The sequence below is a fragment of the Artibeus jamaicensis genome, unplaced genomic scaffold (genome assembly GCF_021234435.1).
Source record: "Artibeus jamaicensis isolate MK-2021 breed Jamaican fruit bat unplaced genomic scaffold, CSHL_Jam_final scaffold_1964, whole genome shotgun sequence".
NCBI lineage: Eukaryota > Metazoa > Chordata > Mammalia > Chiroptera > Phyllostomidae > Artibeus > Artibeus jamaicensis.
Window position 1 is genome coordinate 18,988,887 of NW_026522030.1, and position 19,760 is coordinate 19,008,646.

Consider the following 19,760-nt stretch of genomic DNA (forward strand, 5'->3'; position numbering starts at 1 on the left):
TCTTGAGAACAAGGACTTGTCTGTCTTTTCCCCTGGCCCAGAAGAGTGAGGGAGGGGGGAAAGAATGAAAAGTGTATCAGGCAGGGGCGTAAGGGGGTTAAACGGTAATGGAAAAAAATACAATAAAAGGTTTTTTGTAAAAAGTGTATCAGACAGATACTAGCATGATGAGAGTATCTGATTTTACAGGAAAGGAATCAGAGAAGTTTAGTATCTTTCCCAAAGCCACACAGCTGGAAATGGCAGAGCTGAGACTCACACTCAGCTGTAACTGACTCCGGAGCTTAAACTCCCACAGTAGAGGTGAGGAAGGAAGGGAGGCCCGAGTGAATTTTGTCACTGAGATTTCAAAATGGGAGAGACCTTTGTGGAGTGTCTGCATTATCTGTTGAAATGCTGTTTCACTGTTAAGGTGTCACTAGCATTTGTGCACGGTTCACCTCTTCAGAAGCAATCTCCACACCTTCAAGCAGCTAAGTTTTGTTGAACTTGCTAAGGGCAGGAAAATGGTCAGGAAGTAAACGTTTATCTAGGAACATTTGGGGGCGGTTATCACCTACCAACTAGCAGCCACGCAGGTTTTCATTAGGCTGAAGGCAGTGGTGGGGTCACACTGACTGGAGTCCTGATCACCTGGACCTCCTGTTCCTCGATGCACTAGGGTCTCTGAGGTGTGCTAGCCCTGCCCCTTACCCCCCAGCTCAATCTCTCCTCCTAGGGTCCTGACCTTCCACTGAGGGCCACCCTGGCTCTGGTTCTGGGACCATCTCCCAAGTATTTTCCACCCCAGCTCTTCTACACAGACTGGTGTTCAAGGCCGACCCCTCTGTGTTTTCCTTCCCAGAGGAGGTGCCAGTCAACACTGGGGCTGGCTACTGCAGTGTTCTCATGCATGCAATGTCCCCAGGGAAGAACATTCCTGAACCAGCTTGGCTGGTGGCTCACTCAGTTGGAGTACTGTCCCGTACACCGAAAGGTAGCAGATTTGATCCCCAGTTGGGGTGCCTATAGATCAATATTTCTCTCCTTCCCTAAGATCAATAAAAATCTTCAGGTAAGGTTTTTTTAAAAAAGAAATATCCTGGATACAGACAAGGGAAAGCTAGGAGTCTGGGGTACCAAGAGACAGATCAGACAGCAAATCATTTAGTCCAACGTCTCCACTCTGTTGACCCTGGGGACCAGGCGACTTGACCAAGATTCACCACCACCACCAGGTAGTGTCAGGGCGGAACCCAAGCTGCTGACTGCACTGCCCTCTGCTGGTCATTATCAACTGGGCCCTTAGCTTCTTCCACATTTTTTCAAGTTTCATCCAAGTATAATTTACAGTAAATAAAAAAATTCCCATTTAAAGTATATTCTGATGGGTTTTGACTAATGTAGATACTCATACAATTACCGTCACAAGATAACAGACCATCAACAGGTAATGTCTGGAGCTCCACAAAGTTCTCTTTCTCGCCTGCAATTAACCCCCACCCACCTGCAGCCCCAGGCAACCACCGACCAGACCTGCTCACTACAGAGGAGTCTTTCCCAGAGTCCTCAGACTTCGCTGCCTTGGAATCGTTCCGTCTGACTCTTGCGCCAGGCCCCTGCCACTGGATCGCCTATGGGTTTTCACCCATGTGACTGTGTTTCCAGCAGTTCGTTCCTTTTTATTATTGGACGGTATTCCACCACATGGATAAACTACAATTTACTTCTACATTCACCTGTCGGTGGACATTTGGGCTGTTTCCAGTCTAAGACTGTTTATAACAAAGCTGCCACAGCCACGTGCACAAGGCTTTTTGTGGACCTGTGTCCCCTCTTGTGTTATTCAGGGTCAGATGCTAAGTATTCACCTTTTAAGAAACTGCCACACTGCTAGCCCATTTTCAGATTTTAAAAATCAGGTCAAATTGCTTAAAAGTTTTATCTCGGTAAATCTGGTTCAGGAGTTTCCCCAGTTTCTCTGTGAGTGGCAAACGGGCCACGTGGTCAGGGCCTCTCCTGTCCCACGAACTGGGCGGGAAGCAGAAGCAGCCTCTCCGACCTGCTGACTGCACGACTGAGGGCGAGCGTTTCAGAGCAGAGCTCCCGGCAGACCGCAGCCTGGGTTCCGCAGCCTGGGTTCGGGCGCTGGTTACCTGCACTCGCTGACACAAAAGGGATTATTTGCTGGGGGTGACACTGGCGCAAGGAAGAGTTTCGTTCTTCATATTGTTTAAATTTTGTTTTTCAGTTACGGCTGATATATATATATATATATATATATATATATATAAAATACATGACATTAAGTTTTAGGAACAGTTTTTACATTATAGAACAGAGGCCATGGAAGTAGAAGTGTATTTTTGCGCCTGTAAAACCTACACAAAACTGTGACTCCGGGGTGAGAGAGCGAGAGCTCTCATCCCCGCACTCAGGGAAAGAAGAGGCGGTGGGGAAAGGGCAGTGGGGGATGCGGCCAAATCCTGAGTCTGGGAGCCTGCTGAGGGCAGAGACTGGTGAAAGAGCCCTCTGACCTTTCTGAGACAACTGAGAGGGCAAGACTCAGAGCATGTCCCCGCTCCTGCTTGGGGTCCCCAGCTGACTGCAGAGGAGGGCCAAGGAGGACTGTCATCTCCTCATCTGTATTGTTTCCCTTGCTCTGAAGTAGTGACCTTGACCAGAAGCCCACAGAGCTCTGATCAGTAGTTATGATTTTTCCTGGGAATGAAGGGTTTTCCTGATTACACGGTCACTTCTATGGAGGAGAAATTTTTTTCTATTTCTTTTTTCCTGAAAACTTGGAGATAATATAACCACCACTGACCTAAAAGCTGACAGCGATAACCTTTTACAGGTTCTGTCTTCAACATCTGTACAAAACTAAATAGTTTATTTATTGTGTCCTTAGGACATACTATCAGGAGCACTTTCATTTGAAAATGTATGTCCTTGTCGTCACAGCGCTTCGACAAAGTAAACAGTGCTTGCCTTTATCTTGTTCCCTTCCGTGGAGGTGATCTGTGCCCGTAACCACGCGTCCTCCTCAGCGTTCACGGCCAGCAGCTGCCCGACATGCACAGTCTGCACCGGTGCAATCTTAGGGCTCTTGCTGTAATGCTCCTTCATTTCATCTTCCATTAGTTCCTGAGCGCCAGAATAGTCTTTCCCCACATACCTGGATGAGTTAAAGGAAGAGAACACAAATGAAACAACACAGAGGCAATCTGTAAGAACGCATTAATGTTACTGTTTTTCTACGGCTACCTTTGGTTCCAGTCTCAGGCTTGCTTACATCAACAGGGAAGAGAGCATGTATTCAGCAAACATGTACACCAGTGAAAGAAAACATAAAACTGTGGCACTCACGCAAAAAGAAACAAGAGCCACTACGCCACACGACAGAGCACAAATGCTCGACAATAATCTAGGAGTTGGGGCAGGGGGTGTCTTTGGGAGGCTGAGGAAAGACTCCAGGGAAGGGAAGAGAGGAAGACAAGGAAAACGGAGATTCCAGTGCAGGCCAGCTAGCGAGAGTGGACATAAGATTCTGACTAAGGCTGCTGGGAGCTTTGCAGATTACAACAAGAGAATCTAGTTGGTAGTTCTGCCTTTACCAAGGCTGGGTCTAAACCAGGCTCAAGATCTGAAAACCAATGACATTTTACCAGAGAAAAACAAAGCCTAAATTAACATGCCTAAAAAACACATGCCACAGCCATGTGGCACCCCGTCCCCAATCTACTGCACAAATTTGAACACGTTATAATGAAATGTTGAGTTCTGACACCCTTGGAAGGGACCACACACTATACCAAAATGCCTCTTAGATTGTGTGTATTCTGAGAAGTACTTTTTCAGGGCAGGTTCCTATCTCCTTCTACAATTTTCTGCTTTGAAGATGCAACCACCCTGGCCCAGTTCATGTTATCAAAACATACTACATCCTTTCAGTTGTATTTTTGCCCTTCAGTCTTCAGAGATGATTCCATCAGGCCTCCTTCTAGGACATAAAACCTGGCAGGTCGACTTTGGCTCCTGTACCAGGAGCCATCTCAGGAGCCATGTGATGAAGGCTTTTTGGCTAGAAGGCCGCGCTGTCACCGGGCCGGGGAGACGAGGGATATGCGGAAAGCACACTGCTCTTTGTGTGGTCCTAGCTTTTACTGAGGGCCCATGTGGTACTATTGAGCATGAAGACGCTACTCCTCTAGAAGTGTTTTTTAAAGAGTGTTTTCATGTATTCTTCATCATTATCAGCAGAGCAGAAGATACCACAGTCAACCAATTCATTACTAGATTGAAAAAAAAAGCTTTAAAAAGTACTGCACAAATGGAAAGAATGTCTCCACTGAGGCGATGGCCATTTTTAAAACCATCACCACATCCGTGTATTCACTCCAGAAACAGCGGCAGAAGCTCTGGCACACTCCGTCAGTTATGTTTGTTGAGCTTCACAAGTGCTAAGGTACTGCCCGGGATGCAGCCACACTCTTGGCTCTAAAGTCTCCCAGAAGATCCCTGATTCTGCCCAAGTGCCCATTTCCTGGGACCTGGAGTCTCATGGGGCCCCTGGCAGCGCAGCTACAACCCCGGGAGCTCGGCTGGCAGAAGCCTGGAAGGTAGGCGTGCAGTGGGTTGAGTCATCTGCCACGCACAGGCTGCTGCCGAGGAGGGGAAAGGGGGCAAGAAGACGAGTGAGAAGCCACGTGGGAAGCGCGAGCGGCTTCTGCTCTCTGCAGCACCCAGCAGACAGACAGCTCCCCAGGCCGGGTGGAGGGGGATGATGCTACAGTCGGTATGAGGGTGGTTAGCAGCAAGAATGAAGTCATACTTTGTCCCCAAAGTACCTGAGCAAATGGACAAAGAATGGATGTACACTATAAGTACAAAGTTTTACAGAGTTAATTCTTGAGACTGGAAACAAGAGATGCCCATACTTGACTGGAGGGTTCTATTACAGCACCTCTGGGAACCTTTACGAGTTGCAGGCCTAGTTTCCAGAGCTTACCACCTTGCCTGAGTGAAGACGTGGGCATAGAACAGGTCTGGACATGGGTATAGACCCCTGGGATCTGCTAAGTCTCCAGGCCTGTGGGGGATGCCAGTGATCTAGGGTCAGCCTAATGGCAGTCACTGCCCATCTCCTGCAATGCGCAGGCTGACTCCAGGACTCAACGTTACACTGGAAGGGGGGGGGGTCTAAATACTCTGCGGACGCTGGGCCTAGCAGTCCTGGAACAGACCGGATGCCCTGGAACTGATCCAGACTCCTGCCAGCCCTTGGTGGAACATCAGAGACCACATGACTGGTGCCGTCCAGTGCTGGGTGCTTGGCCTCTGACAGTGGCACCCATGGCTATTGGTGACAGAAACCAAAAGATCCTGCCAAGTAAGCAGATTCCGGTTATTTTTATGTTAAACAGCAAAAGTCAGTAATATGTCCCTCAACACCCATCGTTCACCTCAATTTATTAGTGGACCACAGTGGCGCCCCTCGCCCTCAGCTATCTGTTTCCACCTTCAGGCCATAGCACGTCTTAGGATAAAGGCTCTATGCCGTTACTACTTCTGCATAAAACTTATCTGAATTTTCTGTACATTCTTCTAGCCTGAGCATCCCAAGATACTTGATTCTCATTCATTATCCAGTCAGACTTAGTAGATTATTCAGATAGAAGAGCTTTGATATTCTGATCTATTCTTTCATTGAAGGACTTTATTTTGGGGGGCCTTTCTTTGGGCCTTCCCGGCTCAGCAATGTTTCCCTGGGGGAGTAACAGCCCAAACCGTAAGGATCCAGTTCTGCTTCAGCCTTTCCCTTTCTGTCCAGCCACAGCCACACCCTAAAGCTGATACCTTTGGAGGTCCAGCTACACCAGTTCCCATTCTTCATCCCGAGTCAGAAACTGCAAATTACAGCCTTTCACTATTTGCTGTGTATTGTACATTTTCTCTGGCACTCCACATCGAGTGCCTGGAGTTGGACTGCTTTCTATAATTCCTGTTATCATTAGCTGCTCAGGTGATGATTCCTTCCCCCAGGCAGTGATGTCTAAAGTCTCAAGAACCAGAGCACCTTTGGATCCAAGGCCTAAGGATCCAAGGAAGGTGGTGCTTAGCTATTCTGACTTTTAGTAATAAGCACCTCAGATTCCCACACTAAACAGTATCAACTACCTAGTGGGCAACTTGCTTTCAGACCACAATATCATTCCAATTTTTAAAACTGTGAGTAACCTTTTCTTACAAGAACAGCTGTATATTTTGAACATTTACCAAATATTAAGACTATATGCAGAGATGAATACTTAAAAGTATTTGATTTCAAGATGTTCGCCATCTACTGGGGGAGACAACTGTACTTATATAACCATAATGTAGATGAAATAAAAATTAAGTCCTCTAAGAGGTACCAAAAAAAAAAGTTCAGGCAGTTGAGAGAAATATACAAAATATAAAGAAAAAAAGAGTAGATTATTACATTTCATTATAACTCCATATAGAACTTGGAATATATTGTTTTTCCTCAACCCCCAGCACCCATATGAAGAACAAGCAAGTAACCACAGTACACACAATCTAAAAAATCAGAAAATAAAACTTGCCTGATAACCACTTCATTTGTGTTGCTCAGTTCAACCACCAATACAGATGGAGATGCCTCCGTTGGAATGACTAACGGTGGAACTGTTACATTCTCCGTGGTGGGATCAGCACTCTCAATGTTCTTTTCCACCTGCAAATACTCTGGTTTCACCACAGACTTGATAGCGTGGTCGCCACGTGCTTGCTCTGCATCCTTCAGGACTCTGTCAGTGGGCAATGGGAGTTTAGCATAGAGAATGGCCTTCTGGGGATTCCCGGAAATGTAGTCTACGGTGCATACATCAGAAAGCAAGGCAAGATTTTTCAAAGCATCCTTGGGGAATTTTACTTTGTACATGTCCTCAAACGCCTTCGGAAGTGCACTGGCCCAAAGACCACTTGAGTATTTCACCAGCAGCCCTGCAACTTTCTCTTTAAAGTCTCCTGGCACAACTTTCTCTTTAAAGTCTCCTGGCACAACTTTCTCTTTAAAGTCTCCTGGCACAACTTTCTCTTTAAAGTCTCCTGGCACGACTGCTGGACCCCCTGTGAAGGGTGGTGCTTGTTTTGGAGCAGGCAGTGGAGACGGAGGCATTTTGCCACTGTTGACCTCACTTCGCAAAAGCTGCTTTCTCTGAGCTGGATAAAGCAGCAAATCTTGACCACCACTGGAGGGCTTTTCCACCTGAAATTTTTAAATAGAGCAAATGACAGGTAATTCAATGACTACAAACAGTCTGAAAGCACATCAATCCATTTTAAATTTGAGAGCAACATTGTTTTACAACTAATCAAGAGAACACAAAAGTGTACATTTTACTCAATTACTTAGAGGTCATGCCTTGCCTCCACCCGCAAATAACACCAGGAGCCACACTGCAGAAGTAAACAGAAATAAAACAGCATCAGTTTCCCTTGTGAGGCACTTGGCCTCCACAAGCCTAGGAAATCAGGAGTGGTTCTGCCCTGTATGCCATGTAGTATCTCTCGTTGGGTTCTCTCCACCAAATCCAAAGCAACAACTTACGAAATTGACTGAACACAGGAATGAAGCTGTGGTGAGGTGTCAGAACTGTTGGAAATGAACCACTGGGAAGAAAGTTAGGAAGCATTTAGGGGACAGCAAAGTGCTGCCTCCCCCTGCAATAGCCCGAGAAAACCCTCAGCTTTCAATTCTTTAGAAAAAGACACTCCAGAGGTAAGGTACAGTTTTTACGAGCACCCCAGCTGAAAGCTGAAAGTGTTGCCCCTCCAATAAACAGGAGTTAAAAATGCCTGGCATCTGTATGTCATCCAGTCTCTAATTTTATCCGCACCACATTCCTGAGAAGTGTGGCAGGACGGCGAATCTACATGAGAGGAGGAGAAGAGAAACTGACATATGGCGCCATTTTTCCGGGTTCTAAGCTTTTCTACTAGGCCAGGGGTCACAACCTAAAGGCTGGAGCCCAATGCAGCTCATCAGTTATTTTTGCCAAACTCATGAGCTAAGAATTTTCAATGGTTGAAACAATTCAAAAGAATTACTTTGCGATGTGCAAATCACACAGAATCCAGTGTGCACGCAGGTTTTGGGACGCAGCCATGCTCGTCCGTGCCTCACTTGCTGTGCCCTGCGGCAGCGGAGGCCAGCGGTGCGGCCAGACTGCGGTGCCGGCACCGTGGCTCTTGGCCCACTACTCCTGAGCTGCAATTTAAGCCCTGAGGAGAGTATTCCAGACCACAAAGGCAGTAATACAAGCTTGCAAGAAGTCCTCTCTTCCCTAGGAAAAATACAATATTATAAGCTATGCTGGGTGGGTAGCTTGATAGTAAAGAACATTTACTTCATTTTTAAAATGAAATGATGAGGAAGAGAGAACATAAATAATGTATATGTAAAGCAGGTATTTATTGTCTTGTTACCAGAGAAAAGATTTAATAAGTAAAAAAAAAAAACAGTTAATTTAAGATAGTCTAAGTATATATTTAGTCTAAATGTATATTCTAGATAATACATGAGGATGAATATTTATATAAGTATAAAACAATAGGTTTTCCTCCTTATATTCTTCTGCCAATGTGTGCTGCTTAAATTTTGAGGACTCATCCTGGCTGGTGTAGCTCAGTGTACTGAGTGCCAACCAGTGAATCAAAGGGTTGCTCGTTTGATTCCCAGCCAGGGCATATGCCTGGGTTGAAGGCCAGGTCCCCAGTACAAGGTATGCAAGAGGCAACCATGCATTGACGTTTCTCTCCTTCTTTCTCCTTCCATTCCCCTCTAAAGCTAAATAAATAAAATCTTCAAAAAAAATTTTTTGAGGACTGAAGAAAAATTCCTTGCCTAAAAAACCTAAAGCATCAATGGAAACAGAGGTAATTACCTAACGCCAGGAACCCACTGTGCTTAGCGTCTGCGGGCATTCTCCATCATCCTTGGTGGACACCTGCCAACACCTTGTGACACTCTGGATGCCGCATTAAATGACAGTCACAACTTGTGTCTCTAATTTTAAGCCTTAGGGACACAAATATTTAAAATTCCTCACTTTGCTTTCAATGGTTAGTCCACCTCTCTAGAGACTCATATTTAAAAATCTGGAATGTTAAGATGCCAATCTTCACTGTGCTTTAGGACACTCAGTAAGATACAAGAACACAGAGTATCCAGAGAAGGTTTGAGAGCAAATGAAAAATAAAACAATTCTCTGTGCGGTACAGTCACTTGTATAAAATCCCAATTAGCAGAAGTTTAGATTTAGACTTGGCAGTCCTCCACATCCAAAGCCAGCTGAGCCTTCTGGGCCCGTCTTAAAACCTTTCTTCTTCTTCACCTACCGACCTCTTCTCAATTTCAGTGGGCCAATTTATTTGCCTATGGAACTCCACCTCCACCTCCCAACAGGAGACACCAGTAGGGAACATAAAAGATGAGCTCCCTACACCATGGAGGTCAGGCCATCTCCTTTGGTCACCTTATCAGAAGGTTCTGGTATCTAATACACCTTACACTTCCTACTGCCACAAGTCCATTAGATTTAGCTTGATTTCTGCCTCACAGAAAATCAGAACTTCAATGAGATACTTCTGTTTCTGTAAGTTGGGAGTAGACAGATGAGATTTGATAGATGCGAGACTTAAGAACTTAACACATCAACTTCTTCAGGAACCCTGTATGTTCACACAGATAACAGTCTTCCTCCTATATACCTAGAACTTTTTTCTCCTTAATTCTGAGAGGTCTTAGCTTTTTCCTTTTAAAATTTACCTGTGCTGTAAACTTAAAGTTCTTGAAATCAAACTCCTTGGTCTATGAAGGCTCACCTACTAACTCTGCAGCCTGGCTGAAGTGAACTTCGGCCTGTTTCTTGTGAAATTGGAATTTTCTTTGGGATTCCAGAACAGAACTGGTATTGATCGATTACACCAGAAAGGTTTCCAAAAGCAGCTGTATGGGTCTATTGAGCCAGAGCTGCATTGACATTGGGCTGGAGTCTCTGTGTTGAAGCTCTAAATTACGTTCTAAATTTCACTTCACACAGTCCCCACCTAGTACAAACCAGTCTCTCTGCAGCTGCTTACCAATGCTAGTACTGATATTAAGCCCTAGATATTCACAAAGGGTTATAATTTTTCAGCTGTTTCTGTGTAAGAGAGTATAACTATTCATAGCATATTCCACAGAAATTTAGTCAAAGGTAAAGATTCCTTGTAGAGAGTAACCCCTCTTACAAACCATCTAACCAGAAAAACTCTTTCTCCACCAGCTTACATGAGCAGTTTTATACGCTCTATGTATTTCTACATATACACTTGTACTCTTTTTCATTCCCAGCCCTTTGCCTAGTAAGGACTTTTCACTGGTGCTGCCTGCAACTACTTGTATTAAGGTAACTTCGAGTCACTTTCTTTCAGCATGGCCCATGGCAGGCCCTGGTTCACAGGTTCCTTCAGGAAAACCACGGAGTCTTCTCCTGCTTCAAGGTGGACGAAGCTTTTGGGGATGATCTTGACTGCCAGCCGCAGCTTTCACTGTGCCTTCTCGGCTAAGGAGGTCTCTGGGTGTAATGCTCTCATCACCGTGGTGGACAGTGGCAGGGATGATCTCCTCCTCTGAGTCAGCAGAAACTCACCTCATCTTGAAGTTTCCGTTCCTTTGACTTCATTCACTGCTCCTTTTTCTTTTTTTCAATTTAAACTTTTGTTCTTTCTCACTTTAGGTTTTCCTGTTTTCTTTCTAGAGCTTGCTGGGCATGTCTCTGGTTTACCAGTGGGTTTTAAACTGCTTTAATTCAAGCAGGGCTGCCTTAGAAAATAACACTGTCTTTCCTAAATAACTGTTATGTTTCTGATACTGGAAGCTGCTTTTGATAGCTGGTCTCATTTAATTCTAACAACCCTATGAGACGGGTAGAAGGAGTCACATTTCAGAGCAGAGTCGAGCCCTGAGAGGATGCTTTGTATGCTTGAAAGTAATGCAGCTAAGGAATGGTGAGGCACAAATCGAGTTCCGAAGCCCCAACTCTCTCACTGCACCCTAGGGCCCTCTGGGTATTTTGCTCTATTTCAAGTTCCAGAACAGCTACATCACAGTACTCCTTGACTTCTCTAATTCTGATTTTGCCAGCGTGCCCTTCTGTCTTTCTCCTATTCACATGGTCCCTGAAATTAAATTTGAAAACTACTACAATGTTTTCATTGAATATTTCTTTTTATTGGTGAAAAAAATCAGGAAAGAAACTGGACTCCAATTAGATATTGTGGCTATACTTTCTAGCCCTCAGTCTCCTTCCCACCACTGTCTCTGCTTGCACGGCTACTTAGATCAATTCCATGCCATCAAGACTGAGGAAACAGCACTGCTGTTTATTTCCACTTCCTTGGAAAGCCAACACCAACAGGTGCTGCTGCCCTTCTCCTAGAACCCAAAAGAGCCCTTAGATTCCCAGTATTCGTGGCCTATAGGCTTACCACCTTGGGCTGTGCCTTTCCAAGACAGAGTCTACATAAGTTCCACTTCTTTCACAAGCTGCCTAAGAACAGTATGGAACTGGTGCATCAGTGTTAATGTGACTTGATATTCTCTTTGCCTTTTACAACTCTCGGTCCACATTAAGAACAGCACATTCAAAGAATCCTTCTGCTTGCATCCAAAGGGCATCCGGCATCCTTGTGAAGTATCTTGCAGCACACAGCTGATTAGAACTTCCATGAAGGTAACATTTCAGGGGTGCTATTTGGTCCCTGGAGCTAATGCTGCCCATTCGGTTCTTCAAATGGAAACCCCTGTGAGTGGTTATCTCTGGGTGGTAGGACAATGGATAATTCTTTCTTTTGTACAACTTAAGTTTTCAGTCTCTTTAATATAGGATGTTTTATGTAACTGGGGGGAAGCAGTATTTTTGTTTTTTAAAGAAAGAAATACACTGCATGCACTTGAATTTCTTCTTCAGTTACACTTAGAGAGAGACACATTACCAAGCCTCTCTCTTCTTGTCCTAAATTTTCAGTACTGTGTTTGAGGCTGTCTGACCTTGGTTATAGTGGCATCGGTCTGGCTGTGCTGTCAGTGTTTCTGCTTTCAAGGTAAAAAGCAAGAACTCAACAGAGTCCAGAGGGAAGGGGGAGGGAATTTCAGGGGAAAAGGGGAAGGGTTTATAGGAACAAGTATAAAGAACACATGGACAAAAACTAAGGGGGGCGGAAATGGGAGGGAGGTGGGGAGCACTGGGGGGGTTGGGCTGGGATGGGAGTAAAAGACAGAAAACTGTACTTGAATAACAATTTAAAAAATAAATTAAAAAAATAAATACAAATAAAATAAACAGAAGTTTAAAAAAAAGCAAGAAGTCAGAACAAAGGAAAAACCACCATGGTATCACTGTTTAAAACTATGTAAAAATAACCAAGGTGCAAGTGTTTACCAGTAAAGTGTTAAAAAAATATTCAGAGGCTAAAAAAGACTTTTGAAAAATATCAGTAGACGTCGCCAAGACTGGCAGTTTTCAGCATCCTAGACACAAATGCTCGTGCCTGATGACTGACACGACCGCATCTACACGTCCCTACTCCAAGCTGGGAGACACGGAACGTATAAGGTGAATTACAGTTCTGCTTTGCGTTCTGCCCTCACTGTGGCACAGAAAATTAGCATGCAACAAAGATGAATTTGAGTGCTGAAAAAAGCAACCAAAAAACAAAGTCAGTTGTTTCAGCACTGGTGATTCGGTAGGAAACCGCTCATTTTGGCCAAAGTTTTAACATCAAAGAGACATTCTCTCACCTGGACAAAAGGTGTTATGACTAGTAATCCAAATCTGAAAGTGGAGGAGGCATCAGGAGGGAGGAATGAGGAGAAACGTACCGTGCAAACATGAGGCCAGTGCTCACACTGTTGTAAAATTCCTTGATTAAGTTCTTCTTTATATAACTCTTTGTAAAAATGTGGAAGCTTAGACATCCAAATGCCATTGTTATGCTTGTTTAGCATTTCCTTTATGCGGTTTTGAACCTCATCCATTTTATAAGTGTAAGAGGCAGGAGACATGACATTTGGTTTTTCAACAGTCTGATTTAAATTATCTTTAAATTAAAAAAAAATGATAGAATTAACCAAAATGCTTAATTTAGGTTATCCCCATTACCTAATAATTGTGTCTTTAGGCTTTGTTATACTTCAGACTTGTGGGGGTCAAGGAATTTAAAGGGAGCAGTACTAGGAAAAGCAGGACCATGACAAACTCACTCCAAGTTTTAGCCATGAAACAATCAGCAGGGTCAATGGCTGCCCACAGAGGGAGCCTAGCCCCTTTAGTTTTCAATGGTACTTCATTTAATTTAAACATCAGAATAATCTTGCTTCATGAAGAATAATGAAACATTATTTATCCAATCATTTTCTAACTGCAGCTAAGAAAGGTTAAATTTTAGACAATAATGGTTTATATGCAATGCTGAATTTAAAGCTATATTCCACAAGGCATGAGGATAATAATACCTTAATAATAAGATTAAAGAAGATTTTATAAAAAATAATAAATTATCCAGGTTTTAAGCTGTGCTCAATTTTCCCCTTTATTAATGAGAAAAATAATTCACCAATACAGCTAAAAAGTGATCCACTTACAATAATCATCCTAGCCGCAGCTTATAAATAAAAGGTTTTGAAGCCCACTGATACCTATTAACAATTTGTTTTTATTTACCCAATTCATATTATTTATCTTTCATAAGTGAATATTTATAAGGTGTTGACTGGCTCTCTTACTCATTTATTTTTTATTTAAAATTTAGAGTGCCTGAATGACAAAATGACAAAGAAATTTGAGTGTTCACAATAGCTGACAGTTCTGGTATTTTAAGAACTATGAAATTCATTCCAAATCTCTTTTAAATTTCATTGAAATACAGAGCAGAGTATTTTTAAGAATTACCAACTACAAGCAAAATACATTCATATCTTAATCACAAAGGATTTCTGCTGGGATTCAACAATTTTAATTTAACTTAATTTACTTTTAAGCTGCCTGGTATAGACACACAGGCTGGTGGGAGGACCTGGGCCTCCAAGGAGGCCAGAAAGCCGACGGGCGAGCCGGCCCTCGAGGCCGGATGGAGGCCGGATGGAGGCTGGCCGCTTCGCACCCCTCGGGGCGAGGCCTCGCCTTGCTGACACTTACTTCGGCTCCGTGAACAAAAGGGCCCAGGATGCCCGTCTAAGATGCCTATTAAAAGCAGAACTAATTTATTTAATAAGTTCTTCCCAAATAATGATATAAAAATGCCAGGAAAAAATATGAGTTTGTCAGAACTGGCCAGGCCGCACTGAAAGTGAGAGCGTCAGCCGCTGATGGACAGCTGGAGTGTTTGCGGATGCACCTGCTCTGTGGCGCCTACTGCGTGACCAGAGCTCCAATGCCTTTTGTTAAACAAATCAATGCAGTGACGTGGGCTGGCGGGAGGGGCTGTATGTAAGTGTGCACACATCATGTCTCTTATCACTCTCTCACTCATTAGAGGGTAAGATTTAAAATTCATAAATACGAAATTTAAATTCATTAAATGGTTTCAGATACACCATCATTTAAAATGTGGGAACCTAAACTGTGTGAAATGACCAATAACATGTACATAAATGATTCCTCAGGTTAAGAAAACAAGAGACGCATATCAGCTGCCATGTGAATTGCAATCCTCCTGAATAGGTCCCTTTGGTTCTGCAGAAAGTTTATTCTAATTTAAAATGACTTACAACCTCTAAAGGGCGTACAACTATACTGAGTAGTCATGTTTTGGAAAATGCATATGTTAAAGTAATTGACATAAACAAAAATCATATTGCTCAATTAACTTGTATTAGAAATACTGTAGATGTGTTCTTATGGGAAAAAATGATTTCAACTCAGTAAGAATCACACTTAAAGCAGCAAATCCTTTACAGTCACATTTAAATGACATGACACAAGTAGTAATTCTGGAAACACTGTGCCTGTCCCCCAGGTGGGGCTATAGGCAGGGGATTTATACCTTGCTTGGAGGAGACAAGATGATGAGTGAGTGCATTTCTAACCTTCAGATTCTTTGCTTTTATATTTTGTCTCCAACTGTCTTCTTTATAGCCCCATTGGGATTTTATAACCCAAGGAATCATTTATATTCACATTTAAATGCTCAGAGTATCTGAAATGATTTGATGAGTTCAGGTCCCACATTTATGCACGTTAAATCTTACCCTTAATGAGTGAGACGGTGACAACAGACATGAGTATCTCTGCAGGGGACACGTGGAGCAGAAACAGAATAGGTCTGGCATGAGGAATGTCTCAAGTTGGAATAATAATGATATCATTAAGGTATTATTTTCTCTTTAGATCACGTCAATGCCTAACTTAAAGAAATTAGGAAAGAGGAAGGACGGATAGATTCCAAATAGAAGAAAGTGAGAGCAAATGTCAAAAGCCACTCCGGAGAGTTTCCTTGGGGCTCTGAGGCTCTAGAAGCCAAAATGCATGGTGAAGCTAATGTTTAGAAAACATACCACTCATTTCTTTAGTGCAGGTCCTTGAGAGATGCATCTGAAAAGGAGGTGAGAAGGATGCTTTTGGGCTGAACCTAAAGTATAATTTAAAAAGTACATTAAAACTTAAACAATAAAGTCAATACCAAGTTTTAAGCACTCTACTTGTCATTAGAGTCTCTTTGGCATGGAACAGGGAAACAAATCATAAAATATTTCAAAATGAGCTGAAACAACAATATACCTGATTCAGCTTTCATGTTTCATATTCACCCAAAGAAAAGGTATCATAAGCTAAATTTAAACTAGGATTATAAAAGACCTTGGAAATCAGAGTTCCAATTAATCACCTTTAAGGAACAAGCAATACAAAGTGAAAAAATGCAAAGAATAAACAGTTGAGCATAGAGACTATTTTGGAACATAACTAAAAACGGAAGGACTCGCATCACCAGATATTGAAATGCATTATAAAGTTCCAGTGCTTAGGATAATTGGACAGATAGGTAAAATTGTAGAGAGCTTAGACACATTCCATTTTATTAGCACACGATGAAAGTGGCATTTCAAACCAAAGAACGGATTGCTCAAATAAGTACTTAGAAAAAAATAAACATAGATTTCCTACCTTATACACTCACCAAAATAATTTTATATGAATTATATTGGATATACATTGCAAAATTTTTCCCAATATGAGGACAAAGAAATAAGGCACACACACAGACAGAAGTAGTTTGTGTTCATGTCTGTCTCCCTCACTAGACTCCAAGTGTCTTATTTACCGGTGTTCCCTGTGCCCAGTGCTCGGCACACGCAAGGAAGAGTGAACGTTGTAGGAATGAATGCAGCCCTATGGCATTTGTGGTTGGGTTTTTTTTCTTTCAGCACTAGAAACTCTGCCCCTTTTTCCTCCCTGGCTGTGGATGAGGAATCCACTGTCATTAACTGGTGTTCCCCTACAGGTGACCCGCCATTTCTCTGCCTGTTTTCAAGTTGTTTTCTTTGTCTTTGGTTTTCAGAAGTTTAATTATGAGGTGTCTTGGTGTGGTTTTCTTTAGATTCATCCTATTTGTAATTCTCTAAGCTTCTTAAATCTGCAGGTTTACGTCCTTAGCCAAATTTGAGATGTTTTCGGCCATTGTGCCTTCAGATACTCATTTGAGCCTCACTCTCTCTTTTCCTTCTGAAATTCTGACAATATAAACATAAGATCTTTCTTATTTTTCCCATAGGTCCCCAAGGACTCTGACAGTTTTTTCCCTGTAGGCCCCTCAGGATTTGCTAGCTGTTGTTTTGTTTTGTTTTGGTTTGATTTTTTGACGTCAGTTTGCTCTGCTGTTAGGTTTGCTAATTTCTCTGGTTCTAGCTTCAAGCTGACTGATTCTTTCCTCTGTCCTATTCATTCTGCTACTGAGCTCATCCATTGCATTTTTTCTCATTTTGGTGTTGCATTCTTCAGTACTATAGTTTCCATTTGGTTCTTTTTTCTACGTTCTATTTCTCTGGTGAATTTCCCATTTTTTCAAAAATATTTGCAGTTACTCATGGAAACATTTTTATGACAGCTGCCTTAAAATCCTTGTCTGATAATTCTAACATCAGATGCATCTTGGCGTTGGTGTCTGTTCATTATCTATTCTCATTCAAGTAGTCATTTTGCTCGTTCTTAGTATAACACGTGGTTTTGTTTGTTTTTTGTACACTGGACATTAGGAACTATGTTAGGAGCCTATGGATCCTATTTAAATGTCCAATTTTAGCATGCATTTACCTTGTTCAGGTTTAGCACATGGCTCCTAGCCCATTTCTGCAGGCTGTGGGTCCACTGACAGTTTAGTTTTCAGGGCCCTTATAGTACTGTCCTGGTGAGCTACATTCACCTGTTGCTGCTGGGGATTCTGTTTGATCTCTGCAAGTGCTGCCCATGGGCACTTCCCTGGGCCTGGTGCTGCTAACTGGGAGGGGTAGAAGCTAGCTGCGGTTTAAACAGCACCAACTTGGGTCCACTGTTTAGGCTGCTGTCAGGTGCTACCTGCAGGGATTGAAGGCTCTTACCTGGGCCACCCAGTGCCACTACGTGAGAGGTAGGAGACACCAGATCATGGTGTGGAGTATGCTCCCTAGGCCTCGCAATCCAAAGTCCAAAATTAATTACAAGAAAGGTCTTTGGAAAAAGTTGCAAGTTACGCTGAAATAGCATCTTGGGACAATTTGTGAGAGCTTTTAAAGTAAATTTCACAAGGAGGGAATACCAAAAATGTGGAGAAAATATAAAATGGAGATATTCAGAGAATGATATTCATGCAGCCAAGAAAAGTGGACTTACTAGAAATGATGCATTTCTCTACTACATGTGAACTTAGGTTAGACAAAACAGAAAGTACTTCCTTGCCCTGAACATACATTTTAACACTGATTACCCTAGGTTTACTAACCCCCTCCTTTCAGTCACAGTGCAAATACCTGTTGCTGGAAGGCCTGGTCACAGGCCTCTGCACTGGAATGTCTTTGAATACTTCACTCCCAACGTTTGCATGCAACGTGTAAGGCGGCATTTCAGCATCATACTTAATTCCAAGAGAGTTTCCTCTGTCTCTTGACAGTGTTGGATTAGGCTTTTTGCTGATAGAAAAATCTGAAGAAAATCCTGGCTGTCTGAGAGTTGCTTTTGGTTTGCCTGTGAAGATGGATATACAGAACGGAATGAATTAGTGTCCCCAAACCCTGGTTTCATCAGACCACGCCCCTGTGCAGATGTTTTCTGTGGGTCTCCACTCTCCAAGTAGTAAGAACGCAAGGAAGTAGCCACTTGAAGGTTGGTCAGTGGAGGAAGTAGAGATTGGTGAATATTTAACAATGAGGTTCTTCAAAATGTGGTTTCGTCTACTAGACTAGCCAGCTACTTTCTCCCTACTTACCAACTAACATGCAGTGGCAGCCTGCTCACGCTCCCACGAATGCAGCGCACTCCACTCCATCTCGGCCCTCCCACCTCTTCTCCATCCATCTAAACTGTTCCCAGCACTTGAAGCCTGGGTTCGAGTCTCCTCTTCAAAAATAAAGGCCTCCATTGCCATTCTCACTCACCTAAAATGCTCACTGAGGCATTTAGGCATCTATTCTTTCCTATTGCCACTTAACTATTTCTTAGAATTCAGTTTTAGGACTGACTGTAAGTTCAGTAAACACAGGCTGAGTTGCCTATTTAACACCTTTGTATACTACATAATTCATGTTCTTTGAAAATAGAGGATTTATGCTAAAAGAAATGCTTTGCTAGTAAGTAAGACTTTAAATCACAGCTCTTGGTTCATCCAACACTCTGGATGAGGCTTTCCCTCAAATAACCTAAAAGAATAAAGCCAGATCTTGCCATTAGCTTAATTAAAATCTCCTCTGAGTTACTTCACACTGAGTAATGATCTCATTTAGTAAGTCATGCTCCCCATGTTCACTTAATTTCAAATGGAAGTACTAGCTTCAGGATTTCACCCTTGACGTATGAATGTTAACAACTATACATGTTTGTCATGAATACAGGCAATATTTCCATTAATTCCACATGTCAGTGTACACATACATAGGCTTACATTTTTTTAGCGCACAAAAAGGCCTTACCTTCCAGAAAGAACGGCATGGTTTTCTTTACTCTCATCTGACAGTTAACTTGCCGCCCAGTTTTCCTTTTCGAACTCCTCTGCCGAGCCACTAGCTGAGCGATTCTCGCGGTTTCTGAGCAGGCCACAGCGTAACAGGTGATCTATTCGTAGAGGCAAAGTGAGAGGGGAAATGGTGCTCAGACACACTAGTGCCCAGAGGCCGGTTCTTAAAAGTGGACTGGATCTCAGCGAGTTGCCATGTCCCCAATCAAGCTGTATACAAATATTCACATCTCTCTCTCCTTGATAATATTGGAGCAAAACTATATTCTCTACAGAGAAATCAAGTACATGGAATAATCTTCTTTGTTTAAATTGAAAATTTCATTTATTCCTTAATCTGGTGTTTATTAAGCATCTACAATGTGCTAGGTACTATGGGATTAACCAATGAACCAAAAGAAATCCGTGATCTACACATTTACGTAATGTAATCTGTGAGATACATTTTATTCCACTTTAAATAATGAGGGACAGAGGCTCAGGGAAGTTCGCAACTCTCCCAAGCCGCACAGCTGGGCCAGCTCTCTGAATCC

At 42.8% G+C, this 19,760-nt stretch overlaps 1 protein-coding gene across 3 annotated transcripts in view; it reads right to left on the minus strand.

The window, feature by feature from the left end:
• TDRD7 (tudor domain containing 7) overlaps nucleotides 1-19,760 on the minus strand; it is a 58,546-nt gene that overhangs the window by 23,849 nt on the left and 14,937 nt on the right. For all 3 annotated transcript variants that reach the window (XM_037140770.2, XM_037140768.2, XM_037140769.2), the window contains 6 exons: nucleotides 19,184-19,325; nucleotides 18,029-18,242; nucleotides 15,584-15,657; nucleotides 12,911-13,128; nucleotides 6,588-7,252; nucleotides 2,971-3,157 (listed from right to left, as the gene is read on the minus strand). In XM_037140770.2, the coding sequence (XP_036996665.2) occupies nucleotides 2,971-3,157; nucleotides 6,588-7,252; nucleotides 12,911-13,128; nucleotides 15,584-15,657; nucleotides 18,029-18,242; nucleotides 19,184-19,325 (1,500 nt within the window). The remainder of the gene's footprint in view (nucleotides 1-2,970; nucleotides 3,158-6,587; nucleotides 7,253-12,910; nucleotides 13,129-15,583; nucleotides 15,658-18,028; nucleotides 18,243-19,183; nucleotides 19,326-19,760) is intronic.